The sequence below is a fragment of the Vombatus ursinus genome, unplaced genomic scaffold (assembly GCF_900497805.2).
Source record: "Vombatus ursinus unplaced genomic scaffold, bare-nosed wombat genome assembly UNPS02011014.1, whole genome shotgun sequence".
NCBI classification, from domain to species: domain Eukaryota; kingdom Metazoa; phylum Chordata; class Mammalia; order Diprotodontia; family Vombatidae; genus Vombatus; species Vombatus ursinus.
In genome coordinates, this window is record NW_020950792.1 from 2,798,568 (window position 1) to 2,820,919 (window position 22,352).

The following is a 22,352-nucleotide window of genomic DNA, read 5'->3' on the forward strand; positions in this document are numbered from 1 at the left end:
CTGCTAGAGGAGTTTCTAATTAAGTCAAAATTGTTTGGTTGTTTCACACTTAAAGCCACATAAAACAGTGTGTGTGCATATGTGTGTGAACATGTGCACACGTGCGTGTCTTATGGTTTTGCATGTGCTCTTCTAAAAGAAGGGAGGCTAAAATAAAAAAAGACAAAGGGAAGTATGAGAACTGGAAAGAATGTAGGGAGAGAGAAAGTAATAGAAGGAGGACAAGCTAAAGGGAGAGAGAGGAATTGAGGGTTTGAGATTCTGTGAGAGAGACAGAGATTTCTCCCTGTTTTGGAGCAATGGAGAAGCAGCAGCAGGCTGGCCTGCCACGGTGGGTCACTGTCATTTGTCTGGGGTCCTGTCTCCTCCCTGTGACCTGGGCTCAATTTCCTCGGATCTGTATGACTGTGGAAAGTCTAGTGTCCAAAGAGTGCTGTCCCCCTCTGGGTGTGGAACCTGCCAATACCTGTGGCATACTAGAGGGCCGAGGACAATGTGCAGAGGTTCAAGCAGATACCAGGCCCTGGAGTGGCCCCTATGTGCTCCGGAACCAGGATGATCGTGAGCACTGGCCTAGGAAATTCTTCAACCGGACATGCAAGTGCACAGGTGAGAGGCCTGAGTGGGTTAGACCTTCCTCAGTCATTGTTCACTGTATTCCTCCATTCCCCCAGATGGGATATACTCAGGGAGGAGGGGAGAATCCCCATCTAGGAAAAATGACTTCTTACTGGGCCAGAGATGATCTTGTTATCAGAGAACATAGGGCTCACGTTCTATTTGATTTTTAGTGGGGAACCCATTGGAAAGGGTCTTAGATCTTTTGTTTTTTAGAATTTTTAACAAATAGGCTTTAGGAAGGCAGCACAGTGCAATGAACATAAAGTCACTTGCTGGCACTTGCTAGCTATTTGACCTTAGGCAAGTCACTTAACTTATCTGATCTTCAGTTTCCTCCTCTGCAAAATGGGGATAATAATTACTGTAGGACATACCTCACAGGATTGTTGTGGGGCTCAAAGGAGATACATGTAAAGCTCTTTGCAAACTTTAAAAAGAGATGCAAATTTCAGCTATTACCAAATAAATGTTAAATGGGGCAAATTGGGCACTCTGACCTCTTGCCAAATAAATGATCATTGGTTTGTTTGTAAGAAGGTGCTAAAGACAAGGCAGCAGCAAGTCGGGTACAAGTCTTTTCGAGATTTCCGAGGTTCTCTCCTTAGGAAATATGTTTGCACTTGTTCAGGAGGGAGTGGAGCTCAATTATTAGCACAAATACAAGAATCCAAACATTCTGAAACCTGTCTTCAGTTTTCCCATGTGCTTCTAAAAATATTAAAAAATTATGTAAAAGTACAAAGTGAAAACTTTACTATGTGTGATGGCTTAATTTAGCTCACATTTAATTTGTATGGTTGCCTGTACTCTATAGAGAAAAGGACTAAGTGCTGAAGGCTTTGGGACTTTACCCTGAATTTTTAGGAGCATTTTACCAAAATGTCCATTTCTCCATTGACTTAAAAGAGTTATTTCCACATGATTCCCTTGCTAATAGAGTTGCTTCTCTTTTAGATATCCCTTGATACCTGCTCAATATGGGGAACAAGGGAGTAGTCATTATGGCACTGATCCCATCCAATTAATGTTGATGATTATGATGACCACAATGATGATGATGATGATGATGATGATGATGATGATGATGATAATGATGATGATGATGACATAGCTAACACAGTACTTTACAGTTTTAAGGTGCTTTACATACATTATCTTGCTTGATCTTTACAACAACACTTTGAAGTAGGCATTGTTACTATCCATATTTTACAGATGAGGAAACTGTGACAGGGTCACACAGTCAGTAAATGTCTGAGGCATGTCCTCCCAACTCCAAGTCCAGCACTCTTTCCACAACAGCACCTGACTCTGAGTAGAACTCTGTTTAATGGCCACGCAACTGTTTATATTTTTCTAGAGGAGTAGTGGCCCCATATGCATTGTTCATGATATTTGGGATATAGAGGGCCATCTCTATGTGATGTTCTTCAGGTATGAGCTCTTCATCCCTAGATTGAAATTGAATTTAAATGTTTCCCATTATCCTTGCTTTCCCTCTGCCTTGTCTCTCAGTGTATCCTTCAATATGAAATCCAGCTTTGCTCTAGCATAAAAAAAAAAATCCCTATGACTTTTCCAAGTTTTCTCAAGTTCCCTTCAATAGAGCTCCCCTCCAGTTTTCATCCCCCTATGTACAACAGTGATAAACACACAAAAGCTGGAGCCACATTTGAAATACATAAAACACAAGAGCTAAACTTCAGAAAAGCACTTGGATGGCATTCTTAGGGCAATTGGCTTCTTTTGAGTGTAGGAGGATTACCAGAAGATTGTCATAAGTACTGTGCAGTTGGCTCATGAATGTGATTAATTTTATGTTTTCACGGAGTGAATGTTTATTTTCTCCTTTGTAGCCTGTCTATATAATAGTCATTTCCCTGATCCCTCCAGTTGCTAATGCTCAGTCTCAAATTACCTTATATTCAATTACCTGTGCATATAGAGCTCCCAGTCGGATATGAGCCCCTTGGGGGCAGGGACTATTTAGTGTTTTTTCTCAGTGCCTAGCATAGTGCCTTACACATGGCAGATGCTTATTAAATGTTTGTTATATGAACTGAATCTCAGTCATATAGTTAATTTTCTGATAAAATAAAAACATTGATGTCCTTAATATATTTCTAGATGTTTAGTTATATTATTTATATTAATAAAGTATGTTAAATGTTTATTTCTATTTCCTGAAAGGTTTGTATATTTTACGTACTAAATATTATATTGTTAGTTCTCACAACATTTCATCACATTAGTAATAGGTAGAATTACAGTTCCTATGATACAGATAAAGCATGCAGACACAAATTATGGTGTCATTTGGCTAAATTTTAAGCACTTGAAACCAAACAACATTTAGAGTAATGATTTCTAACTCAAAAAAATAGGGAGGTACAACTCTTCAAAGGTTAAGAATTTTTGTTATAAACAATATGATTAACATGTAGGTTTGCCAAAGTTATAAGTGAGAGGTAGGCATGAGCATCTCCATAGAAGAAAAGGCCACAATGCAGGGGTCTAAGGGAAATTTCTAATTAGCATTTACCTTATCCTTCTGCTGTGGCTAATGAGTAGCATTTTTCTCATATGGTCAAGGATGGGTAGAATAGAAAGGTATAGAGAGGTATAATATAGAACAAATAGTTTTAACCACTAGGTGGTATTATTGGTTACTAGCCTAATCCTATTTAACAGTCAAGGTCCTGGGAAGTCCCATGCTCACCCTAGCAGGTGAGCTCCATTTGAAACACTGAAGAAGTATAAAGTTAATTTGGTTCTCAGTAGGTGGCCTTCTATTACTCAATGCCACCTCTTTTAAGTGGCTATACTCACCTTGTTTTTCTAAAGGAGTATGGTTAGAGTGGCTTTACCCAATCAGACTAACCCTGGGGGACCACCAATTGGAAACCCCACCTTTGCCCTCTCATCTCTGGCCGTTTATTCAAATTTCCACTGGTCAAGAGTCAGGTCACTTCCCTAGTCTCTTCCAATTGAAATCTGAGTTTGGCTGCTTCCTACAGAGAAGGAGTTGAAAAGCAGAGGAAGCATTAAAGTACCTTAGCTGGTACTTAAAAATAAATAAATAAATAAATAAATATATACATATATATTCATTAAATATTTCTCAATTGCATTAAAAGTTTTTTAAACATTCATTTGAAAAATTTTTGAGTTACAAATTCTTTCCCTCCCTCTCATCCCTCTACCACCCCTTAAGTAGGCAAGGACTGTGTTATCGATTATACATGTGAAGTCATGCAAAACATATTTCCACATTATCCACATTGCAAAAGAAAACACACACACAAAACCCAAGAAAAATTAAGACAATGATAAAAGTCTGTTTCAATCTGCTCTGAGTTCATTGGTTTTCTCTTATGAAGTGGAAAGCACTTTTCATTGGGTGGATCCTTTAGAATTGTCTTGGATCATTTTCTAGATCAGAGTTTAGCTGCTACTTTTCAAAAGTGATGTCCCCCTCTATCTGAGCCGCTGAGGGCCCCATTGAAAGCTTACATCATATCTACCCACTTTTCCAAGAGATTCTGTATGAAGGAACAAGTAAGATTAGGGATGGACCCAGGACTATAAAACTATAAACTGCCCAAGCTGGAAGAATTAGAGAATACTAGAGATCATTGGTCCAATGCCTTATTTTACAGATTAGGAAACCGGAGGCTTAAGTGATTTACCCAAGGTCACATTGTATTCAGTGGCATACCTGGAACTAGAATAGAGTAATCCTATTCCAGGCAGCTAGATAGATAGATGCAATGGATAGATCACTGGGCTTGAAATCAGGAAGATCTGAGTTCAAATGTGGCATCAGACACTAACTAGCTGTGTGACTCTGGGCAAGTCACTTAACTCTGCCTTAAAGTCCTCATCTGTAAAAATGAGCTAGAGAAGGAAATGGCAAACTATTCCAGTATCTTTGCCAAGAAAATAACATGGAGTCACGAAAAGTTGGACATAACTGAACAACAAAATTCCAGGCTTTATTAGGGCAAACAGTGAACTGGAAGAGATTTATATTTCAGTGGCAGGAAAAATGAGACATGGAGGAAAGAATACCTCCTTCTGATTCCTTAACATGTGCCTCTCACCATTCACCTTTTCAGAGATGGTGGGATTTAGAACTAGAAAGCACCTTAGACATAGAGGCCAGTTTCCTCATCTTACAGGTGAGTAATAGAGAGGGGAAATGATTTATTTGGGGGTATGTAATGCCAGCTTTCTTTTAGGAAAAATGAATTATTATTACTATAGTGCAGATCAGTAGATCACTCAGATATATGAACAGATGTAATTAGATGACTCGAAGGCACTGGAATTGAAAATGAACATAGGAGTTCTTCATCTTATACTTGCCATTCAGCTGTAGTTGTTTCACAATTTTTTAAATGTTCTGGGGCAGCTAGGTGGTGAAGTGGATAGAGCACTGGCTCTGGAGTCAGGAGGACCTGAGTTCAAATCTGGCCTCAGACTCATAACACTCACTAGCTGTGTGACTCTGGACAAGTCACTTAACCCCATTGCCTAGCTAAAAAAAAAAAAAAATGGATGTTCTATAAAATTAAAAACAATTCTTGTATTCATTGAATTTTAATTTCAGGAAAGTTTGCTAGAATGTTTAACCATTATCATGTTTCCAGTGGCTTTCTCTGTTAACCAAAATTTATTTAGGAAAAATAAGCATCCTAATGTCACATAATTAATTCCCATGGTCTTCATACGTGAGTTACTTTCTTCATCTTTACAATGAGGAATGTGGATTAGATAGTCTATAAAGGGTCTGCCAGAGCCAGCTCTTACTAGCTTTCAAGTACATTGTTACATTTTCAGTTTGAGAATTTACACCTCAGTAATCAGCAAACACTACAAATCAGGATTTAATTTAGTGTTTTATTGATTGTTTAGACTTGAGAAAATGATGGAAAAAATGTTTATAATAGAGATAAAATTTAAAAGTGTGTTTTATGTACATTTTTTTTTTCTGAAGAGGTGGTTTACCAGCACACATTTACCAGCACACCCTTGTCTACAAACTATGTTTTTATATAGCTAAGAGGCACAAGAATAACTCTGTGCCCTAGAAACAGAAAGACCTGAATTCAAATTTGATCCTCAGACACCTTCTGGTTGTGTGACTTTGGGCAAGTCACTTAATTGCTGTTCACCTCATTTTCCTCAACTGTAAAATAAGGATAATAATAGCATCAATTTCCCAGGGTTGATGTGACTTGGGCAAGTCACTTAATCACTATCTCAATTTCCTCACCTGAAAATAGGGATAGTAATAACACCTATCTACCAGGGTTGTTGTGAGGATCAAATGAGATAATATTTGTAAAGTGGTTTTTATTGCTTATTTTAGTGCTTATTATTGTTATTGTTATTATTATTTTAGTTCTAAAATCTTACAACCTAATAATCAGGCAGAGAAATAGCTAGAATATAATACTAGAAATCTAAAGTCCTAAATTCTGTGATCCTGTTTGTTTACCAGCTTCCTTAGGGCTAAATTGAAGAAATGATAATATATTAAGGCTTTCATTGCCAGTCAGGGCTAAGTTTTAGGAAAATTAGGTGTTCATATTTAAAAACTTCACCAACAGGCTGGAAGTCGTGGGAACATTTCAATTACACCTGTATCTTTGGACTTAAAAAAAAGGTGGCTGCCACATAGGTTTTGAATGTTTTGTGTTGAACTTCTTGTTTGTGCAAGAGTCTAAGTGCCTCAGTTTTCCAATCTCTAAAATGGGGATAATGATGAAAACCGTCCTTGTAAAATCCTTTTAGCTATGTAGATGAAAGGTTCTATATAAGTGTAAAGTATTGTTATTATAATAATAGAATCTTTAATTAAAAGGAATAGACCATTTAGAGCTACTTGTAAAAGCACTAATCGACTGGTCTTTAAAAGCACTTAGTCTAATAGTCTTCTAAGCTTGAGCTGTGCGTGGCATGCAGGAACACATGCTCTTTTAGGTGGTTCTCACTCTCTCCATTTTTATCCCAGTCCTAAAAGGTAACAGACTGTAAATCCTCTATGCTGAAGGACATCATAGATGGTGGAGATATCATGATTTAAAAACTCCCTTCCCCCCCGCCCCAATTCCACAAAATCCTCTTAAAAATCTGCATCATGAACATCTATTTCTCTTCCTGTAGGATATTTTTAAAAGTTTGTGATGCCAATAGGTGTGGAACAATTTTTCTCTTCATAAATGGAAATAAAATGCTCATGTTAGAGTGAGTCTAAATTAAAGAAATGACAGGTGTTAGGTTTTTGTGTTGTACGTCTTGTGGATAAGTTCAATCATTTGTCAGATCTCTTGTATATTTAGTTTTGTAAGATCTGAAATGAAAAGGACTAATTTCAAGAAGTGGTATATTTTCTCTGCATTGTGTTAAGGGAAAGTGTGTGTGTGTGTGTGTGTGTGCGCGCGTGTGTGTGTGTGTAACATGACTAAAAAACCCCTAGATATATCAAAAGCTCTAGATCAGATCAAATCTGTGCAAGCCCTCTTTAATCATTATCATTAGCATGTGGTCTTCAATGTTATTCAGTCTTTTCAGTCATATCCAACTCTTTGTGACCCCATTTGGGATTTTATTGGCAAAGATACTGGAATGGTTTGCCATTTTCTTCTCCAGATCATTTTACAGATAAGGAGACTGAGGCAAACATGGCTAAGTGACTTGCCTAGGGTCACACAATTAGTAAGTGCCCAAGGCCGGATTTGACCTTAGGAAGATAAAGTCTTTCTGATTCCAAGCCCAACACTCTATCCATTGCACTACCTAATTATGGTCTTCATTCACTGGCAACTATAGTACCATAGTACAGTGGAAAGAAGAGGGCCTCTGGTGCCTGAGGACCGGATTTAGATCCTACCTCTGACATGCATGACTTTGGGAAATTCACTTAACCTTTATGAATCTCAGTTTTCTCAACTGTAGAATGAGGAGGTTGGATTAAATGGCCTCAAATGTCTCTTCCAGATCTATATCTAAGATCCTCTGAACCTACAGGCAATTCCATTTCAAAGGGGTATTCAAGAGAGTGGGTTCTTTTTGGAAGGCTGACAAGCTGGGTTAGCTACGACTGGTGTCAACTACAAGGAGCTTTGGTTAAAAAGTATTTCATTATTATAAAACTTAAGACATAGCTTATAAATGACAGGGAGTAACAAAAACTTTAGATTCAAAGAAAAAAATCAGTATAGTCATGCTTGATATTTCCTGAATTTCTTATTACAACATTTGGAGAGGAAAATTTCTCAGTATATTAAAAAAGAAGAATTTCTTTTCCACCACAGGGATTCTATTGACACATTTGTAAATATCTGCATTAAGAAAAACAACACATTGTAGACTTAACCAAATGACAATAAATTTAATTATATTACACACACAGAGCAAGAGAGACAGAAAGACAGAGGCAGAGACAGAGACAGAGAGAAAGAGATGAAGGGAGAGAGGGAGAAGGAAAGGAAAAAAGGAGAGGGGCATGAGACACACAGAAAGACAAAAAGACAAAGAAATACAGAAACAGACAGAAGGAGAGAAAGGGGAGAGACACACACCCTTATAGAGACAGAAGGAGACAGAGACAGAAAGACAGAGTTGAAGAGGGAAAAAGGGAAGAGGGTGAGGTGAGATAGAGAGACACAGAGAGATAGAGTCAGATAAAGCAATAGAGGGAGACAGAGAGATAGAGGGGGAAGAGGAACACGAGATGATAGAGAAAGAAAGAGTTGAAGGGGAAAAGAGAAAGGGAAGTGAGACAGAGAGAAACAGAGAGTCTGATAATGAGATAGAGGGAGAGATAGGGATAGAAGAGGAGGGGAGAGACAAAGGGGAGAGATGGGGGAGAGAGAGAAAGAGAGGGATGGAGAGAGACAGAAAGAGGGAGAGAGACAGGGAGAGAGACACAGAGAGAGAGACACAGAGAGACAGAGAAAGACAGAGAGGTAAAGAGAGACAGAGACAGAGAGGGAGACAGAGACAGAGAGAGACAGAGACAGAGACTGAGAGACAGAGACAGACAGACAGAGAGACAGACAGAATCATTTTACTAGTCTTGATGAAGGTAGTTTGGTTTTAATGAGATACACAACTTTAGCAGCTAATTATAGAAATGTAATAGGAACATTAAAAAAAAAAAAGAAATATAATAGAAGGGAGCTTGGTGCCCTTGAGAGAACCCTGACCTTGGAATCAGAAAACCCTGTGTGTGATACTACTTATTAGCTATGTGGTGCCAAAGTTCTCTAAGCATCATTTTTCTCAACTGTAATACTCAAATCAGAAGAAAAGAATGAAGGAAAAAAGGAAGGAAGAAAGGAAGGAAAGAAAGAAGGAAGGAAGGAACAGAGCATTTGTTTGCCCTCTATGGGCCAGACACTGTGCAAAGCACTTTACAAATATCTCATTTGATATAGACCTGTGAGCTCATTAATGTAGATGTTCCCTTCAACGGAGCAGAAGACAGCTCGTCAATGCCTGTCCTCCCCACATTGTGACAATCTTGTTAGCATCCACACATCGCAATGAAGTCCTTCCTCCTTTTCTCTTGCCATCATGAATGTACCAGTGAGCTGTTTAGGAATGATCTCTTGCTACGTGACCAGCCCATCTTTTCCCATCATGCATTTCTTTGATGACCGCCATTCCTTTGGTTTTCCTTTGTAGTTCCTTGTTTGTTGCATTGCAGATGGGCCACACCCACCATCTACCTCTCCCCTACCCTCTAAGTGATGCTCATTTTAAGTTTTTTGAAAACTGTAGTGCTCCTTGACAGGGGGTGAAAATACCCCACTGACCTGTTTCAGGACCAAATTAGTAATGTGTATAAAGAGCTATAGAAATGTTAATTATTGTTGTAAGGTGGGCAGAGGAAAAGGGATGATATGAATTTGAATAGCTTTGCTCCTATAATGAAGGTGGTGATGGTCATTTGGACAAGATTAGTCAGTGACATGGTTGTCAGTCTTGGAACTCATTAAAGGATGATTCCTTTTCTTATTAGTCATTTATCATTCCCTGGAAGCATTCAAGATTATGGTAAAGTAAGGTTTTTGAGCTACATAAGGGTTGGCTTGCGCTACATAGCAAGAATGTGATCCTGAAATGCTTAGCTCCATGGATCTTTTTTATCAGCTTGTCCTCCTTTCAAGTCTTCCCACTGAGCTCCTTGGTCCTGAACCTCTTTCTTTCACTATAAACACAAAAGAATGCACAGAAAATAAAGGGTTAATGCCAAATGAAATCTATGCTTCTCCTCTCCCATCTCCCCCTGTGGTTTTTGGCCCTCTGAAGTTATAATCCCTTTTCTTTGGCTATACAGAGAGCAGCTTTGCATCTTTCTCTGCCATATGCTCTGTATTATGTAAAACATCATTTTACTTTTCATCTGCCTATAACTGAGTTCTAAGAAGCTTCCTGATAGCACCTGAATTTCAGATTAGATTAGTTTGCATTTGATTTCCCCCTTCCTTGGCCTTTCTAGTTATTGCTTGCATTGCTATGGGTACCTCATTGCCCTGAGCGCTGATAAAGTAGAGACCATCCAGTAACTGACAGGAAAACCTAAGTGAATTGCACCTCCTCCTGACAATATAGTAGCTAATTCACCTTTACAACCTGCCAGCTTCCACTGATTTTATCTTAATTCTTCTTCCTTTGTGAAATAAAGTGGACTTTCTCAACTTCTTATGTTGGATTTCATTCAAATTTGGGTAAATCAGCTGGGGTTTTTTTTGTTGTTGTTTTGTTTTGTTTTGTTTTGTTTTGTTTTTTGCCTTTTCCTTTTGGTCTCATCTTTGGATAGCTGTATATAGTTCTGCTCCCAAGGGAAGATAAACTAGCAAAAAGGACAGACTTCATTGAAGAGGCCTCTTGCTTGTTTCGTCCTAACTTGACAAAAAAGTGCAGGAGTAGATTCTTAGGGATTGTTATTGCTTTGTTGCCGAGTAGGAGATGTATATGTGTGTGTGTGTGTGTGTGTGTGTGTGTATACATACACATACATGTGTATATACAGACAGTTCTTGCTTTACATAAATTTGCATTACACAAATCAGACTTTATGTAAAGAATTCTGAAAGAAATATGCATTACCCAAAAAGTATGCCTATGTTAACTTTACTGTACAGTACTGTTCTCTCTCTCTCTCTCTCTTTCTTTCTGTCTCTCAGCTGGGTGCTCCCCAGTCTCCCATCATTTCCCCTAAAAAAAAAAAAAAACAAAACCCCTCCAAGTGAAAGTGGAAGAACAGACCTTGACCACCATTGCTGCTGGCTTGGAGCTTGGCTCAAGACCTTTGGTGCCTAGAGAAGAGGCTTTTGCCCTGCTCATCTTTTATCTGTCTATGCAGGGGTACTGCATGTCTGTCCCCAGCCCCCCAGCATTTGCTTCTCTGTATCGCTTGCTTCTCCATGTCTTTGAATCATGTCCTGACTGGCTCCCCCCCCATTCCCTGGGTCCCTTCCTTTCTCTCTCCCTCTCTATTTCCTTCCCTTCCCCAAGTCCAAAGGCAAATTTGCATTACATAAAAATTTTCATAGAAGTTTGTGGAACAGTCCACTTACCTAAAGTGAGAATTGTCTGTATACATACGTGTATGTATGTAGATATATCACACTATCTACCAGGATTCTCCTCTCCTTGTCTTCCAATCCAATTTAGGTTAGCTTTTCCCCAAAACCCAACAAATTTGACCCCCTGCCCCAAACTGATTGGCCCAGAGGATTAATCTTGCTGGTGACTTCTAGTCAAATTGATGTGACTTCCTGGTCACCTTAGAGCATAAAAAGCCTACCTACATGGAAGTGAGGCCCTTTAGATTTGGTGGATATCCCAAGTCCTTCTGAGTCACCATACCCTGTCCTGTTGACCAGATTCAGTTTTATATGAAAGAAACTACATTGCTGGAGTATGCTTCTTAAATAGCCTTTCTATGCTATGGCTAAGCAAATCACCTTTTATTGACGATCAAATGACTTATTCATTTTGTTCCAATATTCAACATAAACTAATGATGACTGACCTGAGTTAGATCCATCTGTTACACCTGTTTGTAAACAATGAGTAGAGGGAAGGATTGAGTGCCATTTCACGTTTTGTTTGCTGACTGAGACCTCTTTCAAAGTCTTCATCCATGATTTGCTAGTGGAAGGTGACTGATCTCTCTAAATTTATGCCAGTTGAGTGCAAACTCTATTTGGTTCTTCTAAGGTAGAAGGTCTTTGGGGTTGTTCAGTGATGGACTTTAATTTCCCAGAGTTGTATTACTTTTGACTTTTCCATCCTGCCCCAGGAACCTCTTCATTCTGCGAGATCTTATGAGCCCTGGTACTCATACCTCATCACCTGTAGCCTCTCTGGCTATAACTCTGATTAGGAAATTCCTTCCAGAATCTTCCTTTAAGGAGCATACTCAGGCCAGCAATCTCTCATTTCCCACCTGACTGCCTTCCTTAGGACTTTGCCATCTTGACCCTGTGCTGGCTACCTCCTCAATCCCTTTTCATCCTCCTTTTGTGTATTGTCTTCACCCATTAGATTATAGGCTCCTTGAGGGCAGGGATTATCTTTCTTTTTAGTGCTGTATTTGTAACCCCAGCACTTAGCACAATGCCTGACACTTAACTGGCACTTTATAAATGTTTATTAACTGATTGACTTTATGTCACTGGAGAGCCATCCTAGGGAGCTAAGTGGTGAAGTGGATATAGAGAAGGACTTGGGATTAAAAAACAAACAAACCTGTGTTCAAATCCCGGCTCAGACATGTACTAGTTGTATGACCCTGGGCAAGCTACTTAACCTCTGTATGCTTTAGTTTCCTCATCTATAAAATGGGGATAATAATAGCACCTACCTCACAGAATTGTGAGGTTCAGCTAACATATGTAAAGTGCTTTACAAACCTTATATACATACATATGTATAATATAAACACTAGCTATTGTTCTTATTATTAGCCAAGTCTCAGATCTTCAACCTTTCTCTACTGGGGGCTTCCCCACTGCCTATAAATATGCCCCTATCTCCCTCATCCTCAAAAACCTCTCACTTGATCCTTTCTCCATCCCTTTTTAGTTCTGGTGTCTTTTTCTCCATGATTGTTTCCTATTTATCCTGTATATAGCTTATTTGTGTGTAATTGTTTGCAGCTCATTAGATTGTGAGCTCATAGAGAGCATAGACTTTACCTCTCTTTACTTTGTATCTGTAGCACTTAGCACAGTGCCTGGCACAAAGTGGGCTTACTATGATTATTTACTGACTGACTGACTAACTACATTAGACATAAGGCAATGAATATTTTAGCTATAGCAATTAGCAAAGATCCCTGATAGGTCCTAAGGAGGTTGCAATCTATTTGATGGGTAGAATAACCACACCAAAAAAAAATTAGTGATATTTACAGGACTGAATGAAAAAGAATCTATTAAGAGACAAGCATTTTATCATTACAGATAGAAAGATAAAAAATCAGACTGTACTTGCCCTTGAAGAGCTTACGTTTGACTAGGGTTACACAACATATTCAGAGGGGTGGTGACCAGAATGGGATGTTATTAGGGCCAAGTGTAGCCATAAGACCCCTGGTTGACATATCCTTTGCAGGAATGGTAGTGTTGGTTTGATTACTGGTGGAAAGGGAGTGGGGCAGGGGTGAAGATTGTATGAGAACAGTGAGTGAGTTGGGTCTGGCGCTTCGTATAGAAAAACTCTTAGTAGTCTGCTGTCCAGGACTGAACACTGGTCTGGTCTGAGGCAGAACATTTAAAAATAGTGTAAGAAACGAGCTAGACATCAATTCACTTGACTTCTAGAAATAGAGATGTTGAAATCTCAGAGGAAGGTGAGGGGAGATGGTTAGATTCCTTTGCTGTGAGTAACAAATATCCTTTCCCAGGATGGTGGTGGGGGAAGACCAACTGTGGTATGGTGGAAATTGCACTACTTCCAGAATTAGAAAGCTTGATTTCAAATTCTAGTCATTCGGACAAATTGCTTAACAACTTCCCTGGGCCTCAGTTTCTAAAATTATGACTATATTCATATATACATATGAATGTATAAGTAAAATATACTATGCATTATATTAAGATAAAATGAAGCATAAATATAGAAATAAGTGTATCGTACGTTACATTTCAATATAAATTTATGACACAAATTTATATTACACAATCCATGTATATATAAAATTTCTCTTTCATCTCAAGTTTTATATTGATACATTGGTCATTAACTGGAAATCTGACTATATTTTTGGCCAACATTCTCTTGTTTTCTGAATCTAGACAACTTTGCTGGCTACAGCTGTGGAGAATGCAAGTTTGGCTGGACAGGTCCCAACTGCACTCAAAAGAAGCCACCAGTTGTTCGGAAGAATATCCATTCTTTGACTCCCCTAGAAAGAGAGCAATTCCTGGATGCCTTGGATCTTGCTAAGAACACCATCCACCCAGACTATGTGATTGCTACTCAGCATTGGCTGGGCCTGTTGGGGCCTAATGGAATGCAGCCGCAAATTGCCAACTGTAGCATTTATAACTTCTTTGTGTGGTTACATTATTACTCTGTCAGAGATACACTCTTAGGTTGGTTTTTTTCCCCTTTGTTCAAAGTATATCATTAGGTGTAGAGCAAAAAAGGGAATGATTTATTTCAGTAAGTGGGTTTACAAGAGACGAGAGCAAATTGCAGGGAAAGACAGGTTTATGTATGTGTCATAGCTTATCCCCAAATGCCTATAGTTAGGTTGAGCTTATTATATAACTAATAATAGTAGCTAGCTTTTAAAATTTTCAAAGTACTTTTCATAACTTATTTCATTTGAGCTTCACAATTATCCTGAAAGTAAAGAATTAAACAGTCATAGATGCATAGATTTGGTGCTTCTAGGAGCCTTTTTACAGAAGAAAAAATTGAGGCTGAGAAAGGTTATATGATCTGGCCAGGTTCACACAGATACTATCCTCCAGAAAAAAGTACCCACAACATACTTTTAACATACATTATTTCATATTTTCTCCATCATTTTCTTCAGCCTAGAGTAGAGGTGAGCAAAGTGTGATCCAGAGAACAAATCTAGTCTGCCACCTGTTTTTGTATAACCTACAAATTGCTTTTACATTTTAAAATGCAATAAAACATTATTTAAAAATGTAAAAATCATTCCTAGCTGAGGGTTCCACTGAGGTCTGTGATTTGCTGACCCCTAGTCTAGAGAATCAACAAAACAGCAAAACAAGGTCTGCTTTGTTGCAAGTCAGTAAGAGTTGACTCCAGAGCAGCAGAATTGAGATTTGCACCTAGGTACTCGGAAATCCAGAGCACCTGAGCTCAAATCTTGATTCTGACCCTTATTACCTGTACAACTCCTTTTTTTTCTTTCCCAGATAAGGAAACTGAGATTCAGAAAGGGTGAGTTACCCATGTTCACAAAGCCCCTATGTATTAGAAGGGGGGTTTTTGAACTCAGGTTATTCTGACTCCAAAAGTCTAGACTGGAAGACTATACTAGTTATTTCCTTAATTTAGTTTTTCTTTTCTCCTTTCTCTTTGGTTATGTGGTTCATACTCTCAACTTTCCAGCCTGGTGCCATTAATCCTCAAAGCCCAGATCTGATGAAGTGAAGATTAATTTAGTTTGGCTCAAGAAAAAGAAAAAAGGAGAAAACCCCACACATTCTTAAATGTGTGCACAGAATAGCTCAGGGAACTTTTCTTCAAATTAGGGGATTTAATTAAAAATATGCCTATACAAGTAAAAATTCCTTGTGCAAAGCTAAGACTTTCATGTTGAAAACTATGTTTGAGTTGACATCTTTGTGAACACCTTTCTCATAATCATCAGAGTCACCAGATACTCATAGGGTTAGAGAGTACTTTTTCTTTTCTTTACTAAAAAACTAGGTGATGGTTTTGGCAAAGGAAAGTGGCATCACAGTGGATTTGGTCCTTCCTATCACTGTGAATTCTTTTAGGGTAGAACTCTGGGAAAATATCCAAGAAAACTAGGCTCTACCCTTCCTTCCAGTCTCATTATTTAGCTTAGCCTGAGACCAGACCTCAAGGTCAGGGGCAGAGTGCAATTTGAAGGATGGAAGAATGTGTTCTCTGGTCTTCTGCATCAAGACAGGCTAGTTTTGTTTGAACGTCATCTCTACAGAATGCCATGAAGACTATTCTCAGTTTGCCTAGGATTTCAACATATTCCTGAACCTACATCAGAATAAATTGAATCCTTTGTTTCTGAAATGGGCCTGTGTTAGGATAGTATAATGACATAATGGAAAGTGCATTGGATTCAGAGTCAGAGGTTCTAAATTCAAACTTTAGCTTTGCCATTAACCTACTACCCTGTGGCAGCTAGGTGACACAGTGAATAGAGCACCAGGCCTGGAGTCAGGAAGAGCTCTGTTCAAATCCAGCCTCAGATACTTAATAGCTGTGTGACCCTGGGCAAGTCACTTAACTCTGTTTGCCTCAGTTTCTTCTTCTGTAAAATGAGCTGGAGAAAGAAATGGCAAACCATTACAATATCTTTGCCAAGAAAACTTCAAAGAATCAAACACGACTGAAACTATTGAACAACAACTACCACTACTATTTGTTTGATGATGACCAACTCTTTGGAGTTTCCTTCCACTAAAGGCCTGCTGTGATGCTATGTGTTGCAAGGAGGTGACCCTGGCAGAATCTATTATGCTGTAATGTCTTTGAGTATGGTCATAGTGATGAACTATTTTCTCTCTCTTTTTTTTGTGTGTTTTTTGCTAGGCAATAGGGTTAAGTGACTTGCCCAGGGTCACACAGTTAGTAAGTGTCAAGTGTCTGAGGCCAGATTTGAACTCAGGTCCTCCTGACTCTAGGGCTAGTGCTCTATCCACTGTGCAACTTAGCTGCCCCAGTGATGAACCATTCTCCAAGGACCTGTCTAAGGTTGGAAGAAATGAATTAAAAAGCATTTCTTAAGCACTAAAAAAAGTTCAGTTTCCTCATCTATAAAACGAGGGACTTCTAAGTCCCTTCCAACTCTAAATATGTGATTGTGGGACCCTCTGAATTATTATAAGCCCCCTTCAAAAGCAGAAAATGATAGATCGAGAGCTGGAAGGGAGCTCAGAGGACACTCAAGAAGTATTTAGCTAAGCCATCCAGCCCAACTCCTTCATTTTACAGATGAAGAAACTGAGGCCCAGTGATTTGCCCAAGGTCGCATAGTCAATAAGTGTCACCAAAGCCTCTGTCTACCATACCCAGGATGACACAGAATCTGATGCTGGCTTATAGAAGTGAAGAGTTTGTTTTATCTCTATTCATTCCCTGTATCCTCACTAGATTTCCATTCAGTCTTTTCCTTTAAGACTTTCTGCCTTGGTTCTGGTTAAGGATCATGAAATCAAATCTTAGAGATAGTAAGTGTTCTTGCAATGCAGGGAGTGTGTGTGTGTGTGTGTGTGTGTGTGTGTGTGTTTAAATAAACCTTCATAGTTTTCATATCATTATCATAAGATATTTGAAGGAAGCTTAATAAGGGGAAGAGGAAAACATAGTTTCTAGTGGTCTCCAAGGAATCAGTTTATACCTTGCACATTTCTTGTTCGCCTTTCTGAAGCATTTCTAGGCAGTCTGTCAACTCACTTTCCTTTCAGCAAATAATAAGCATCCACTATGGATAAGGAACTAGGGACACATAGGTGAAAAAAGTATATACTTTCTTTGCCTCCTGGATGAATCAGTAAATTACAAATAATACCAAAGTTGTTAAAATAAGAAAGAAAATAAAAGAAAATGCGAAGTGCTATGAAAAAGCTGATGAAAGATTAACTACTTATTGCTATTGTTGTCAGTTGTGTCTGAATCTTTGTGACCCTATTTGAGGTTTTCCTGGCAGAGATAATGGAATGGTTTGCCATTTCCTTCTCCAGCCCATTTTACAGATGAGGGATTAAAGCAAAAGGGTTAAATGACTTGCCCAAGGTCACACAGCTAGTAAGTGTCTGAGACCAGATTTGAATTCACAAAGAGGAGTCTTCCTGACTCTAGGCCTGGCACTCCATCCACTGTACCACCTAGCTGCCCGGCTACATCTAACTTAGAGCTTCGTGGAGGAATAGTCCTTGAATTGGGCCTTGAAGGAAGAGAAAGTCTTAATAGGTGGAGGTAGGTGAGAGTCCATTTTTAGGCATGGGGTATGGGCTGAACAAAAGTTCAAGAGAGAACACAGGTTAAAAATGAGAATCATAGATCATTCTAGGATTGTAGATCTATAACTGAAAGGGAGATCGAATGTCCTTAGTCTCATCTTTCAACCGACATATGAATATTGGGACTCAGGAAGTTTAAGGGACTTGACCAAGGACATACAGATTGTAACATGGAGCCTGGATCTGAACCTAGGTTCTGTAACTAACTGACTAGTACTCTTCCCGTTTCTTTAGAATGGTAAATAATCCAGTATAATTGGCATGTAGAATAAGTACCCTTGATGGCTGTGATAGAATAAACACATTCTGAAGAGGAAAAATAAAGGTGTAACTGATGATTTGGTAGTTGTCAAATAGCCCCAAACATCCTTACTTTATGTGAAATATTGTGTATATGAAAATAATCAAATTGGTTTGAATTTCTTTGTCTTATCCCTGTAGTAATAGTACTATATCTTTCCTCAAATTATCATGTATCTATTTTTCTGTTTACATACTATATCTCACCAAGTAGAATATAAGCTTCTTGAGGGCAAGGACTCTTTCATTTGTTCTTGTACATAGGAGATGCCTTAATATTAATGCTCGTTGGATTTGGATTGGGTTGTGTGATCTCGGGTACACATACACACTAGATAATATCTGAGGTTCCTTCCTGGTCTCATTAATATAGTCTTAGTTTAGGGGTTGGAAAACTATTGTCCATGGGCCAAATCCAGCCTTTTGCCTGTTTTTGTACCACCCATGAGCTAATAATGGTTTTTGTGGATTTGGTTTGTGATCTGCAGTTTGCTGACCCCCACCGTAGAGAAATGCCAAATAAAAAAGTTCCCCCCACTTCCCCACAGCATTCCAAACTGAAATGTCAGGGAGTCAGTGGCTCCTTCATGTTATATCTCTTAATGTCTTCCTTACCGAATTTCTAATTGTTTCAGGACCAGGGCGACCATTCAAAGCCATAGATTTCTCCCACCAGGGGCCTGCATTCCTTACCTGGCACAGGTATCATTTATTGTTGCTGGAAAGAGATCTCCAGGTGAGTCAAAATTCTTATATTTCTGTGCTTCCAAAGATGCTTGCTTGTTAATTCTGGTCCTTTGAACTTTGCTAAAGATGTGGTAGGTGTTAGTACCAACTGTTTTGGGGGACAACTTGGTTGGCAGTGTGAAATGGTGACCAGATTTTTTTCTTTCTTGATTTTAGAGACTCACTGGCAATGAGTCCTTTGCATTGCCTTACTGGGACTTTGCCACAGGGAAGAATGAATGTGATGTTTGTACAGATGACTTATTTGGTGCTTCAAGACTGGAAGACTCAACCTTGATTAGTCAGAATTCAAGATTCTCCCGCTGGGAAATTGTATGTGACAGGTAATGAAGCATATAGCTGGAATAAAAAATCTGGTTTTTTTCCCCCTTATGCCTTGAAGAGCCATATATTAAAAATACTTTTCAATGTCTATTTTAATGCCTTTTAATGTATGTTTAAAGGGTAACATGTATGAATTGTTGTGGGGCCCAAAGGGCCTGGGGTCTTGTGTTCATCTTTAGGCACAGGCAAAGGGTTGGATTTGGTTCAATCCTGGTGAAGTCTGGTCTCTCTAATTAGAAGGGCTGGGCTCCCTTTTTCACAGTCTTCATTTTATTAAATTCTACCTTGGAATTATGGAGAATGATTTATTATACTTAGGTTTAGGTTCACATCTCTGTTTCCTTGAAAGGAGTGAGGAGAAAGGTACCCAATTTTCCATGTAAATAAGGTATGAAAAAAGTTATTTTTCCTATACAGAAAAGCAATGTTAAAATGCAAAAGACTCTCAGAAGCTGTGCATTCATAAGACTTAAACTAAACAAGTAGCTGTGTTAGCTACTGTTATATCCCAAATCCATTTAAATATAAAGCAGTTTGTGGGATTGCTGATGACACATTTTCCATTTTACCTCTTTACTGGCCAAACAAGTTTGGGCATATATCTTCTGGTAAATCTTGTTAGGTTGTTAGGAGACCTTCTCCAATACTTTAAATATTGGTGATGGGCATATGTCTTCCGGTAAAATAGGCCAGCCTTAGGCCAGTCCTACTGTTGGTGGCCATCTTCTCCAAAAGCACTGGAATAACTCCTGGGCACACCTTTCTACGCTGTAATTGAGCTTTCACCAAAAGCTTCCAGGACTTTCACCATTCACAAGAATGCCTCTAAATGTAGATGAACCATCTGGAGACAGATTCTTATTCACCTAAGATCAGGAATGGAAATATGAAGCAGAAGAGGCAATCAGGGTCCCAGGCACAAGTCTGTTCAGTCAAGTCCCTTGCTCTAGCTGCCACATGGGTATGGCTACCATGATGCTATGGTTGAGAAGGTCCAGCTTTTTCCTTCTCCCCCAGGAAGCCTTAGTGTTATATGATATCCAGTTATTGAATTGAAGAAAGAGAGACATAGCTGGAAGAGTTCTCTTTTAATTGACACAGCACTCATTCCCCACCCTCCATGCCTGCCAAGGAGTAGAGGAAAGACCAAGAGGTGTGCCACACCAAAAGACCAAGTCTGTTAAGAACTGGGCTATCACATGTCTAGAAGAAGTTAGGAAATTCATCATCTCCAGTGCACCTTAATGTATCACCATGTACTGGGGGTTCCCAGAAGTTTTTTTGGGTGGGACTACTTTGGGTACGTGCTCCCTAGGATGCTCTTGGTAGGACAATTCAACTTCCCTGACAAAAGTATCTTTAAAAATTACATTCTGGTGTAGGCTAAAATTTATGTTGCTCAAATAAACATCTTTAGTAAAGATGAACCTGAACCAAATATAAGTTGAACTTGTTAGATTGTTAGGAGACCTCTGATGCTTCAAAATATTGGTGATGACCCTTTAAGCCCTAAATATATAGTTGTATAATACCATCAGGGTGGTATTCCCTCCACCAATTCTGATTGCCACCCCTGAATGCTTTAGTAGCATCTTTGTGAGTTGTGAGGGTCAAAATTATTTATTACTTATTAGACAAACAGGTGATGATCCTCTTTGACCTTAGCAAGTCTGGTTATGGAAGGAAAAATAAGCTCATTACTGAGCTTGGATTAGTAGTTTCTGCCAGAACTTGTCCATGCTGGCATAGTCCTTAGGAAGTTAGGGTCACCCCCATGCTATGATGAGGTCCAAGAAAAGGCTTTTCAATAAAGGCAATTCAATTTAGCAAAATTCAACAAATTTATCAAGCACTTACAAAGTACAGAGCACTGTTCTGAGCCTTGGAACGAGTGTGAAATCTAAACTATAGATTAGCCATGGTTCCTGTCTTCCTAGAGCATCTAGTTTAGAGAGGAGGGGATAAGACATATACACAGATAACTATAATACATTATGAGTACATTAAGAATGAAACAAAAAAGTTCTATGTGAGGTTTGAGGGGAAAGTCATTAACAACAGTCAAGATCAGGCATGATGTTAGACATTGGGGATAAGAAGAAAACAAAACAAAACAAAAATGATGAAATAGTACCTCTCCTCAAGGCGCTTACACTCTATCTACAAGATAGTTGTGTTATCTTGGTCAGACCCTTTAACCCCTTCAGGCTTCAGTTTCATCTATAAAATCAGGGCTTTGGATTAGATGAACTCTAATAGCTGTTGAGCATCAGCATTCTATCATTCTTGAACATAGCTTTGCATGAAATGTAGCATGACATAGTGAGTAATTAGTCTACCTTGGAGCCAAAAAGATATGAATTCAAGACTCACCTCTGAAACATTGTCTAGGTGACCCTAGGCAGTTCCTTTAACTTCTCAGTACTCTAGGCAATTCTCTAACGCTACAATATTAATACTAATAGAGAGAAGGTGCTAATCTATATAGGTAGAGGGAGTTCTCATGTTTGGGAGTCCCTTATACCAAAGAAATCACAGGTCTAATCCACAAAAACTGTGTTCTATAGAACAACCACAAAACACTCCTTACAGAGATTAAGAAATCAAATAATTCGAGAAATATTAATTGTTTGTGGGCAGGCCAAAATAACATAATAAAAATGACAAAGCTATCTAAATTAAATTTACCTATTTATTGTTGTGCAAATCAAAATATCCTCTGGAGGAGGAAGTCAAGAATCTCAAGGGAAATGATGAAAAAAAGTGAGAAGAGGATCTAACAGTACCAGATTTCAGATTATATATACATACATAAATATATATTTATGCAGTAATCATTTAAATGATTTGGTACTGTTTTTTTAAAAAAGAGGTTGATACAGTTGAAATAGATCATGTTGGAACAGATTGGTTACATAGGATACACAAGCAAACAAATCTAGTAGCTTAATGTTTTATAAGACCCCAGCTACTGGGGCACTCACACTGTTCAACATAAACTGCTGGGTGAAGATCAGATTGGAAGAAATTAGATTTACACCAACGCTTCATACCATATATCAAGAGAAGCTTCAGATAGATGCATGACTTAGATATAAGAGATCACATCATAAATTAGAAGAG

The 22,352-nt window shown here is 38.7% G+C and overlaps 1 protein-coding gene across 3 annotated transcripts in view; it reads left to right on the plus strand.

Moving 5' to 3' along the window:
- Positions 1-213: 213 nt before the first annotated feature.
- The window catches only part of DCT (dopachrome tautomerase), a 48,673-nt gene continuing 26,534 nt past the window's right edge, over positions 214-22,352 (plus strand). For 2 of the 3 annotated variants that reach the window (XM_027855697.1, XM_027855696.1), the window contains exons 1-4: positions 214-609; positions 13,944-14,243; positions 18,794-18,894; positions 19,062-19,228. In XM_027855697.1, coding sequence (XP_027711498.1) covers positions 300-609; positions 13,944-14,243; positions 18,794-18,894; positions 19,062-19,228 — 878 coding nt within the window. In that variant the 5' untranslated portion in view covers positions 214-299. The remainder of the gene's footprint in view (positions 610-13,943; positions 14,244-18,793; positions 18,895-19,061; positions 19,229-22,352) is intronic. The other variant, XM_027855698.1, reaches the window with a different exon arrangement.